The sequence below is a fragment of the Suncus etruscus genome, chromosome 7 (assembly GCF_024139225.1).
Source record: "Suncus etruscus isolate mSunEtr1 chromosome 7, mSunEtr1.pri.cur, whole genome shotgun sequence".
Taxonomy (NCBI): Eukaryota; Metazoa; Chordata; class Mammalia; order Eulipotyphla; family Soricidae; genus Suncus; species Suncus etruscus.
Genome location: NC_064854.1, coordinates 70,176,191 through 70,188,032, shown reverse-complemented (window position 1 = coordinate 70,188,032; position 11,842 = coordinate 70,176,191). Strand labels below are relative to the sequence as shown.

Below are 11,842 nucleotides of genomic sequence, written 5' to 3'. Positions count from 1 at the left end.
AAGTATAAAGGAGCAGTGAAGATTTTTTTTTCTACTTGACTGCTTGCTTGCTGTGATTTTGGTGATTCTGACAGGAGACTAATACCTGGGTAAAGAAAGGTAATCTTTACTATAGCAAAGGATTAGTGACCAATATATTGGCACTATTGCATAGTTATTGTTAAGTCCCACAGTGATACAGAAAGACCAGAAGATACCTTTACACATAATAGGTAACTTTAAAAGTCCATACGCTAGGAATTTGTTTTGGGACTACACCTCACCTGGCAGGCTTACTCTTGAGTCTGCAGTCAAATATCACTCTTGGAAGGCTTGGGAGCCAGATGAAGTGCCAGGGTTCAGACCTGGGTCAGCTACATGCAAGGTGAATGTCCTACCCACTCCACTATCAGTCCATTGCAAGAAAATATTTCAGCAGACAGAAGCTAGTCTTTTGGGAAGCAGAGTTACATCATGGCATTGTTCTGTTACTTTAATCCACCTCTATGACTGGAACAGATCAAGATTAGGAGATTAATTATCCCGCCTTAAGACTGACATACTCAGCAATTACATCAAAGCTATTCAGGACATATGGCAGATTCTTTTCCCACAGGAAAGTAAAATATATGGACAGATGTCACTCCCTCTGCTGTTTTTGGAACTATCACTGAAAATGGTAAACTTGCTTGGGACATATGCCAAATCCCTTAGCACAGCATCTCAAAGTATCTCAACCTGAGTCCAAAAATAACCCTCAGTCGGGTGGTCCATTATTCTTGAAGACCAGTGCTTATGGTCTGATAGGATATGTATTAAGACTAGTTAATCCCACTGGCATCCATACACGGTCCTTTTCATCTTTCACAGAAAAGGAAGTCCTGGGCCCGGGGAGAGAGCACAGTGGTGTTTGCCTTGCAAGCAGCCGATCCAGGACCAAAGGTGGTTGGTTCGAATCCCGGTGTCCCATATGGTCCCCCGTGCCTGCCAGGAGCTATTTCTGAGCAGACAGCCAGGAGTAACCCCTGAGCACCACTGGGTGTGGCCCGAAAACCAAAAAAAAAAAAAAAAAAAAAAAGGAAGTCCTTTGGTTAAGAAGATATATAAGATGCTTTATAAGACAGTTACTTAGAAAAACTTTTGTAACTAAGTCCATACATGGAATACAAAAAAAAAAGCACATTTGGAAAAGCAATCCAAAACTATAGTAAATTTATACAATAAATGACTGCCGACCTAAGACAGTAATAGTCCATTACAATCAAATCTGTTACCCTGGGAATCTCAGTGATCACTGCAATTAGTAGTACTAACTATACCCGGTCTTAGCAACAAGAAAAGACTGGTTAAATATATATGCAACAGGAAGAAGAGGTGGAAAAAATAATGCATTTTGCATTGTCACAGCCTGCTTGGTCTGGACACTAAGGGAATTCTCAGGGTCCCTGTTCAGGAAGGTGGATGCATGATGTCGGTGATTGGTAAATAGGTCAGACACTTGGAAGTGAAGTTCAAATTCTGTTTTATTTTTCAGTTAAAGCAGGATAATTATAATAAATTTCTTTGCAAGGCATCATAATTGCAAACATAACTGTTAGTTCTCACAATGTACCAGACAAAATGCCCAGAGCAAGTTGCATACTTATTTTTACAGACTCAGAGCACAGCCTTTAGCTTCTGGCTATTCTGCTATCTTGTCAAATTATTCCTGTGGTCAGCCAGGTAGCAAGGTCAGTTTTCAGAGAGTGGTGGATTTTTTTTTTTTTGGCCTTGTTCCAGTTCATGCACTCTCAGCTGGGCTGAAAATATTAATCCTTAATATGACTGCACTTAGGCTAACAGCAAAGATAGGTTGAGGGTAGTTAATAATTTTGCAAGATGAATAAAGAATTGCTTGAGTATATACAATTAATGATGGAGGATTTACAGAAATCTGAGTGGTCTTTAAAAGAGGCTCAAATGTTCTTAGGATGCTAGTGAAGTTATGTCTCAAATAAGATTTATGCCACATCCCCTATCAGTTTCCCCATTTCCGAGTGCCTTATGGACTGGCAACCAAGGTGTCTCAATGTCTAGTGCCCTCCCTTGTGGGTACAGGCTGCTTCTCGAGCCCAGTGCCCTCCCTTGTGGTACAGGCAACTAAGGCTTCTCAATCCTAGTGTCCTCCCTTGTGAGTACAGGCAGCTAAGGCCCCTCGAGCCCTTAGCCGTGGTCTCAAGTCAGTTCCATACACAGGTGTGGCTATGATATGCTTAAAGACCCAACTTCAATATCAAGTAGTCCACTGTTCTCTGAACATCACCAAGTTCAAGCATCACTGGGCCCAAGCAGTAATGTATCACTAAATCCAAGCATCAAACTTAGGTCTGAGAAAACGTTTAGGCTGAGTACTGCTTCAAATGACATCTGAGTCCCTAAGCAACACCAGGTATAAGAAAAATACGCATATTGGGCATCAGTAGCAAAAGTGTCTGCTTTCACAGTATGAGGTCAAGAACTCAATTCCTGGGTCCACATATATGCAGGTAGCAAGGTCCGAGCACTTAAAGTGGGTAATCACACCCCGTGAGCAATAAAACTAGGTATGTGAGCACCGTGGGCTCAGCAATCACTGCAACTAAGTTCAACCACCTGGAGTCTCCTATGCAAATATCACGATTAAAGGTGTTCGAGTATTGTAGCCAAATATGTGAGCTTCACAAAGAGGTGTGTGATCCCTGACAACACAACTACCGTATTTTCCGGCGTATAAGACAACTTTTGAAACAAAAAGTCAACCGAAAATCGGGGGTCGTCTTATTCGCCGAGTATATCCCGAAAAATGTTTCAATATGCCGCTAAACGAAAATTGTCTGAATATTGCCACAAAACGAATTTTCCAACTCGATCCTGCACCAATCACTGCAAGGCTGCTCAGACCGCCTCTCCAACTCAGCCAATCCAAGCAGGCTTTTTATGCATGCAAATTAGACAATGTTCTGGACCCGAATCTACACTGTAAAAAGCATGCTCAGATTGGCCAGAGTCAGAGAGAAAGTCTATTACAGTATAACCTTTGAACCTTTGCTTGTTGTGATTGGCTCCCTGTAATACAGTTGTAGCACAGGAATTTTCTGTCTTGTACAGTGAATATAGGCCTAAACCTATATTTTAACTGTAAAATTAGGGGGTCCTCTTATATGCCGGAAAACATGGTAGCCATCTTACCTAAAATATAACTTAAAAAAAGTTAAAGGTTTTGAACCTCCATTGATTCTGTGAAACTTGCAGGTTAAAATCTGCTGATCACGCTACATATGCTCTGAATACCACTGGAGCTCTTACAGTTGCCTTACTGTGCAGCCTGGAATGGATGAGGAAACCAGCTATTGCACTTCACGCATAAGTATCTTGGGCAGGTATTTGGAGGGGTGGTAGGAGGAGGCCTGGAGAGGTGAGGCTGTCCCAGTTCCATCCTGGCACCGCATTCGGTGCCCTGGCCCCACCAGGAGTGATCCATAAGCAGAGATAGGAGTAAATCCTGAGCACAGTGAGCACAGCAAGTGTGGCCCAAATACAAAACAAATGATCATCTTTAAGATCATCTGGCTAATGAGTCAATTCTAACGAGTTAGGAGTTAGTTGGTGGGGGAAAACGATTTTAAAACTAGAGAAAAATATCATACTAGCAAAAGAGTAAAAGACCAGTCTTTATAAACTATAAAATGGGATCGTTTGAGAGAGTTTTGGCTTCAAATGGAGATAGGAAAATACCCGTTGTTTTCCTACTGCAGTTTCAGGCATGATTGGGGATTTTAATCAACGGGGACTCCAAGGTAGGGAGACTTCGATCTGCTCTCTTCCCTTCCTCCTAAAATGCCAGGTGCAGCCAAGCTAGTTCTTGGACTTTTTTTAAGGTCCAAATTAATCGCCCAAACCTAGTACTCTGCTTCTACGTGGCCCATGCAGGAACTTGTCCCAGGGATCTCACGTAGGCCCCGCCCCATCCTTCGCAGGCCCCGCCTGTCCTGTCCTACTTCCGCAGACCACGCCTGTCCGGCCTCACGCAGACCCCGCCCACCCGGTCTCCCGTAGGCCTCGAGTCCGCAGGGCTCCACCTCTCGCGAAGAACTGCCCAGACGGCCGCCGGCCTCCGAGACTGCCTGCCTGCCTGCCTGCCTGCGGGTCTGCAGGTGTCTGTGCCGTGATGTTGCCGCGACTCGCCCGACTGCTCGGCCGCGATCCGGACACAGCGTGGAGAGCGGCAAGTAAGGCTGGGGCCCAGCCTGGCGGCTACAGTTGCGAGCGGGACTGTCCAGACCCGACCGCGGCGAGAAAAGCCTCCGGAGCTGCCCGTGCCCCTGATGTCGCTGGATGCCCGCGTGGACCGAGTCTGACCGTAGATCTGTCCGCGGCGTCCCGCTCGTTCGGAAGGTCAGGGGCGGGGCCTGGGAGCTCGGCTCTGCTCGCGCGAGGCTGCCCCAGGAGGGGGTGCAGGTTCACTGCTCTTGGCTCTGGAGGGGGAACAGAAAGTCAGTCGTTCGTGTTGTCTTAAAAAGGATTTGGCAGTTTGCATTGTAAACTAACAACAACCACACCACAAAAACGAGCAAACCTGGGCCAAGGGGCTAAAGTATAGTAAAAGTTAGATAAGGCCGAAATCGTTCATACAGCGTATAGATGCTCTCGGCATAAACCCATATTTCAGTGCATTTTCGTTGGACAGCTCTCAGTAGTACAGTCTACCTGCAATTGAACGTTGTTTTAAGATATCTTGTGGAAAGTTTGTAAGTTGAAAACATCATTGCCGCCCTCTTCAGTCATTGGTCCCATATTTCTGCGTTGTATATCTTTCCCTAATCATTTTCATCCACACACAAACGTATTACTTGTTTAATTGTAAAAAATATATATATTGGAATGATTTGGACTCTAGAAATAAATACAAGTTAAAGTCCCACATTATCTAAACCCCAAAGAATTAACTTTAAAAAACAATTTTTTTGTTGCGTATACCATCCTTTTCTATCTGTTAGAAACTTAGAAGTAAAAATAACAAACCTTAAGAATTAGGTTTGGGGCTGGAGAGGTAGGGCATTTGCTTTGCGTGTCGAAGGACAGTGGTTCAAATCCCGACATCCCATAGGTCCCCAGAGCCTTCCAGAAGCTATTTCTGAGCATAGAGCCAGAAGTAACCCCTGAGCGCTGCCGGGTGTGACCCCGCCCCTCCCCAAAAAAGAATTGGGTTTTTGTTGCCCAAAATTTGAGGTCATTCATAATGATTTTGCCCACATTGAACATTATCTCAGCAGGGTTTGGATAACGTTCATAGTGTTGAAAATTTAGCATTCTCTTTGTAATCTAGAGTAAAGGTTATTTTACTTATACATTAGGGTCCCTAAGATCTGAATAGAATATTAAGTATAGTACCTTATAACTTCTAGAAATTTAAGTAATAATTTGTATTTGAAAAACATTGTCATAGTTAATCTTAGTCATCTGATTTTTAGTACTTTTGACATTGCTTTTAGGGGCCTCAAACTCAATTTACCTGGGGGCCACAGGAGGCAAAGTCAGGGTGATCCTTGAGTGCAAAGTCAGTAGTAAGCCTTGAACATTGGGGGGTGTGACCCAAACAACTAAAACAAAACAAAACAAAAAACGATTCTTCTAGGGCAGGGCCACAAAAAGTTGTATGGAGGGCCGCAAACAGCCCGCAGACCGCGAGTTTGAGACCCCTGCAAGTTTAGACATTAATTGATAGTAAATTCTTATATTTTTGCTAATAGTTAACTATGTTATTTTAGAAGTCTTTTCAAACTGCCAATACTGATTGTTGCTTCCAAGAAAGGAATTGTTTGGAAGACAGAACCAGAGGGAAGGATTTTTATTGTAGTCTTTTGTAACTTTTCAACTTTGATAAATGTAAATGTGTAAACTGAAAACAAAATTAACATTTTAGAGTAAGATAAATATGCATTCTATTTTTCACTACTCCCACCTCCTAGGATCACCCCTTTTTTGCCATGTTTTGAGGAAAATGAGCTCTCAAGAAGGAAAGTCTGAACTCATCAAACAATCTCTTAAGAAGTCAAAGTTACCAGAAGGTCGTTTTGATGCACCAGAAGATTCCAATTTAGAGAAAGAACCATTGAAAAGTGAGTATAATAAAGATTCTCTCTTAATTTTTTGAGGTGTCAGTTAAGGCATTGTTGTTATTGAGGGGAAAAAAAGCAAAAATAGTACTACCTGTAAGCATTTATTACTAAGAAAGTATACTTCAGCAATGAATAGAATTACCATACTCACTCTCAAAATGTACGGGTTCATGTATATTTTTTCCGTAACACATGAACTGAGACCTATTCTGATGTAAGTAACAGAAACATACTGGAACAAATTCAAGCAGACGGTAGGATAAGTTGGTTTGGGGGGCCCAGGGAAGTGGCACTATTGGACCTTGGGAAAAGACTTGACCCTGGGAACTAAACACTGTATGTAAATGATGACACTCAGCCTCCCCTCTTGTCACATCTCTTCATTGATTCCCTTTATTGATCAAAAAGAATCTATTCAGGCCCGGAGAGATAGCACAGTGGCGTTTGCCTTGCAAGCAGCCGATCCAGGACCAAAGGTGGTTGCTTCGAATCCCTGTGTCCCATATGGTCCCCCATGCCTGCCAGGAGCTATTTCTGAGCAGACAGCCAGGTGTGGCCCAAAAAAAAAAAAAAAAAAAAGAATCTATTCTTAGCAGCTACTCATTCTCAGAAAGCAGCTAGATTTACACTAAAATTTCTTAGTCTTACTGCCAAATTCTTAATAAGACAACTCACTTGTCAGCCTTGAATCAGCTGCCAGAGGGTTGGATCACAAATAAAGATGGTCATTCTCTGATGAAGTGATTGGAAAAAAGAAGGGAGAGTTCAAAGATTTATTTTGTTGAGATAAATAGGGTAATAAACAAGATAAAATAAAAAATATCATGTATATTGAAAAAATGTTCCACATCACTAATCATCAGGGAGATGCAAATCAAAACAACTATAAGGTACCACCTCACACCACAGAGATTGGCACACATCACAAAGAATGAGAACAAGCAGTATTGGCGAGATGTGGAGAGAAAGGAACTTCTATCCACTGCTGGTGGGAATGCCGTCTAGTTCACCCTTTATGGAAAGCGATATGGAGATTCCTCCAAAAACTGGAAATCAAGCTCCCATACGATCCAGCTATACCACTCCTAGGAATATACCCTAGAAACACAAAAATACAATACAAAAAATCCCTTCCTTACACCTATATTCATTGCAGCACTATTTACCATAGCAAGACTCTGGAAACAACCAAGATACCCTTCAATAGACAAATGGCTAAAAAAACTGTGGTACATATACACAATGGAATATTATGCAGCTGTCAGGAGAGATAAAGTCATGAAATTTTCCTATACATGGATGTACATGGAATCTATTATACTGAGTGAAATAAGTCAGAGAGAGAGAGAGAAAAATGCAGAATGGTCTCATTCATCTACGGGTTTTAGGAAAAATGAAAGACATTCTTGCAATAACAATTTTCAGACACAAAAGAGAGAAGGGCTGGAAGTTACAGCTCACCTCATGAAGCTCACCACAAACAGGGATGAGTTTAGTTAGAGAAAAACCTACATTTCGAATTATCCTAATAATGAGAATGTATGAAGGAAATAGAAAGCCTGTCTAGAGTACAGGCGGGGGTTGGGTGGGGAGCAGGGAGACTTGGGACATTGGTGATGGGAATGTTGCACTGGTGATGGTGGTGGTCTTTACATGTCTGAAACCTAAACAACACAATCATGCATGTAATCAAGGTGTTTAAATAAAAAATATATTTAAAAAATATTGTGTATTAAAAGTTCAGAAATATTCAGAATTTTTTTTCATTTCTGTTGACTGCTTTGATTACATCTTCTGTCTTTCTTTAGAATTTCCAGATGATATTAATCCTGTTACCAAAGAAAAAGGTGGACCAAGGGGCCCGGAACCAACCCGATATGGGGACTGGGAACGAAAAGGACGCTGTATTGATTTTTAAGCTATATATTCTTTAACCTCACTATCTTTTGCAAAATATGTATATCTATATTGTATGTACATCTGCATCTACATCAAAATGTACATTAAATTATTTCTAATTATTCTCTTTTTTGTTAGCACTTGACTCTTCTAGTTTCTATTGTGTTTAAAGACCTCTAGTGACTTTGGAAGAAAATATGTGCATTAAATTAGGAAAATATTTTATTTTCATACAACAATTTTAATTAAATATATTGAGATATGTGAGCAATGGTTAGAGGCAAATTTAATTATGATTTAGTTTAATCAGTTGTTTATGAAATGAAGATGTAAATAAAACAATACTTTTAGGGGATGGAGAGATAGCATTGAGGTAAGGCGTTTGCCTTGCATGCAGAAGGACGGTGTTTCGAATCCCAGCAGCCCATATGGTCCCCCAAGCCTGCCAGGAGCAATTTCTGAGCATAGAGCCAGGAGTAACCCCTGAGCGCTGCCAGGTATGACACATACACACACAAAAAAAAAAAAAACCAAAAACAAAACAAAACAAAAAAACAATACTTTTAATGATTGTATTGACATGTACTAGATAATTTTGACTTTGGGGACAAGCCAGGAGTAGTGGGGAGAAAGGATTACTGCTGGCTCTGTACTCAGGGATTGCTTCTGACAACATCTGAAGGATTATCAAGTACAGGGGATTGAATGGAGTCAGCCACATAGAAAACAAATTCATTAACCCCCTGTTTTATCTCCCAGGCCATGGTAATTTTTTTTTTAATGTAAGCCAAGCATTATAGGCCAAATAATAACAGAAAACTTAAAAACAAATTCTTTGAGTTCAAATCCAGTAGTAGAGCTCTTACTAGCTTTGTAATAGAGCCTTGGGTAAGAAATGTAATCTCTGTGTATCAGAAATTTACGTGTTTTTATATGTAAATTGGAGATAATACTAGTTTCACTTCGAAAAGCAGAGAAATGATTAAATAATTATGTGTCAATCACTTTAATTATTGCAGAACACATAGTTTCTTACTAAATGTTAGTTATCTTTGTACTTTTTCAACTCTAGGGTTTCTTGGGGGATAATATAAAGAAACAAAAAATTTTCATACTAGAGTTGATAGTTATGATAGAAGTTATTAACTCTAAAATATTCATTACTTTCATGATTTATTTGAATTTAATATCTATTGGTTTGTTCAATAAAATTTAGTTGTAAAGAACAAAAATATAAGGACCCGGAGAGATAGCACAGTGGCGTTTGCCTTGCAAGCAGCTGATCCAGGACCAAAGGTGGTTGGTTGGAATCCCGGTGTCCCATATGGTCCCCCGTGCCTGCCAGGAGCTATTTCTGAGCAGACTGCCAGGAGTAACCCCTGAGCACCACCGAGTGTGACCAAAAAAAAAAAAAATGAACAAATATAAGAAAATCATATTTCTGAGATTTCTAATAGATAGAGTGGGCAAATTTCATCAGTTTTGATTTAGGAATTCTAAAGTTCTTCCCAGTTGGCTTTTGTCTAATTGGGCCTGGTAAAGTCAAGTCCAGTCTATAGATATTAAATAAAGGATGAGAACTTCTAGGCTACTCAAAGAGATTTTTTGCTCTGGTCTAACCCAAGGCTACACTTAAATTAGTAGAAAGGATTTTCAAAGCCTACAGGATCAAGGTATAGCTGGCTGATAGTAAATAATATGAATTGTATGTGCATTATTATTTGAGAAGATTGTAGTGAGACCTATTTAAGAGAATTTATGAATTCTCAGAAGCAAACTAGTATCACTGAAATTACTCATTCAATTTTTATACCAGTGTTTTCTCTTCATCTCCATTTGTTCTATTAATTGCCATTACTCTATATGCTGCTAAATATAACTAAGTTCTATTTAAAATGTTTGACAATGTAGTCAAACATAAATTATCCCAAGTTAGTGAAGGTTTTTAATAAAATAAACTCCAGAAATACTATGTTAAATTTTTATGTTGTATAGTTTTAATTTTTATGTAGCATATAGTTTTATTTAGTATAATCATCAGTAATATATGATAAAATATGCCATTTGTTTTACTTTAAATTAAAATATTGCAAGCAGTTGTGACACCTAAACTAACACCAACCACAGCCCAGGAAATCATTAGACATGACTTTTAATAACACCGTTGACCTCTGTTAATCTAAGTTTTGATAATTCCATCTGCCTTTGTACTATAACAAACAATATGTTGTAAATTTGTTTGTACCTAAAAAATTGGGGACACTGGTGAAGGGAAGGTCACACTGGTGGTGGGATTGATTTTGAACATTTAATGCCTGAAACAATGATATTATGAAAAAGTTGGTAATTCATGGTGTTATAATAAAACTCTTTAAAAACCTAAATGTATTAAAATAATAAAATCATTAACCTCTTTTCATAGTTATGCAATTTCATAACAACTATCAAAATGATAGGTAAAATTTGGTGATCAGAAAATATTTATTTACAGGTTACCAAATATTAAGGAAAAATCTGAATATTTACCAAAGATGACTTGGTAGCCAGGCAAATGCATCATTCACTCACATCTCTTCCATAGGAACTGGATTGAAAATCACCTGTATCCTCCCCATGGGATCCATGACTATGTTCTTGCTGATGTCATATGTCCCCACGGCTGTCAGCATAGGAATGAGAATGAGGCTTCCAAATCTGAGTTAGTTGGCCAGCTTCACTGTTGAGTGACTTTATTCCAGTTGGCCTGTAGAATTTTCTCAGGATGGAGCAACTATACGAAACTGTTCTCTCCTTTCCTGTTCTTCCTTTCACAGGTGTCAGACTTCATACTCATTCCCTTTATGATTTACAAATATCTTCCCCATAAATCTTTTCCAGTTTAGTCCTATTTTAGTATCTGTTTCTCAGAGAAACCAAATGATTAGCATTGATTGTTTTTAAAAAGAAAACTTAGAGGGCCATAATGGCTCAGTGACTAATAGTGCCCACCTTGCAATCTTGAGGCCATGTGTTCACTGTTTGCCACCCAAAAGTATTGTACTATGTGGTTTGGCCTTCTTAGCACCAAAAGCTACTGCACAGCTAGATGTGAACAGATACCACAAGTAAAATACACAAGTACAGTAACCAAGAGTACAATCCCCAGTAAGCAAATAATTTAAATGTGTACACACCCAACTGAGTATGACCCTGGTAGACACTTGTTCAAGCATTAGTGCTCAAGAAATGCAATCCCAAGGAGGCAAGCATCCTGACTGAGTGTGTGAATATAACTAAATGTGTGCCCTCAGTAAGCACCACAACCAAGATTATTCAACCCTTAGCCATCATGACAGCAGTCAAAATTAAAGGGAAGGAGAAGAGTTAAATAAGTTCACACACACACACACACACACACACACACACACACACACACACACTGAACATCTGTTATGGGGATTCCACTTAGACTGCACAAGATCAGAGACATGAACTATCCAACCCCGAACCCCATATCACAACCTTAGAACTGATAACAGTTCCCTTCACCAGCACCAGGAACCAAACTCCCTCTGGAGGAGTTCCTAATACCACTCTGTCACCAACTTGCACCAGGCTAGGTGCATACGACATCCTAATGATAAGGAAACAGCAACAGCTTGATCTAAAGGTTCCCCAACCTCATCACTTAACAGTGAGGTGAAATCAAGACACTCCACCCTTTGACCTGTGCAAAAACCAAGATCACGGGGCCGGGCGGTGGTGCTAAAGGTAAGGTGCCTGCCTTGCCTGCGCTAGCCTTGGACGGATCGCGGTTCGATCCCCCGGTGTCCCATATGGTCCCCCAA

At 40.2% G+C, this 11,842-nt stretch overlaps 1 protein-coding gene across 1 annotated transcript; it reads left to right on the top strand.

The window, feature by feature from the left end:
- Positions 1–4,106: 4,106 nt before the first annotated feature.
- SDHAF4 (succinate dehydrogenase complex assembly factor 4) lies at positions 4,107–8,137 on the top strand. Its single transcript, XM_049777000.1, has 3 exons — positions 4,107–4,226; positions 5,967–6,116; positions 7,925–8,137. Exons 1-3 carry the CDS (start codon positions 4,166–4,168, stop codon positions 8,032–8,034), a joined length of 321 nt encoding a protein of 106 aa, XP_049632957.1. The 5' UTR covers positions 4,107–4,165; the 3' UTR covers positions 8,035–8,137.
- The last annotated feature ends 3,705 nt before the right edge of the window (positions 8,138–11,842 follow it).

Bases quoted from the DNA above. Each gene is read 5' to 3' on its own strand.
- SDHAF4 (XM_049777000.1), top strand. From the start codon at position 4,166: ATGTTGCCGCGACTCGCCCGACTGCTCGGCCGCGATCCGGACACAGCG. The intron at 4,227-5,966 runs GTAAGGCTGGGG...CCCACCTCCTAG, and splicing joins CACAGCGTGGAGAGCGGCAA to GATCACCCCTTTTTTGCCAT. The intron at 6,117-7,924 runs GTGAGTATAATA...GTCTTTCTTTAG, and splicing joins AGAGAAAGAACCATTGAAAA to AATTTCCAGATGATATTAAT.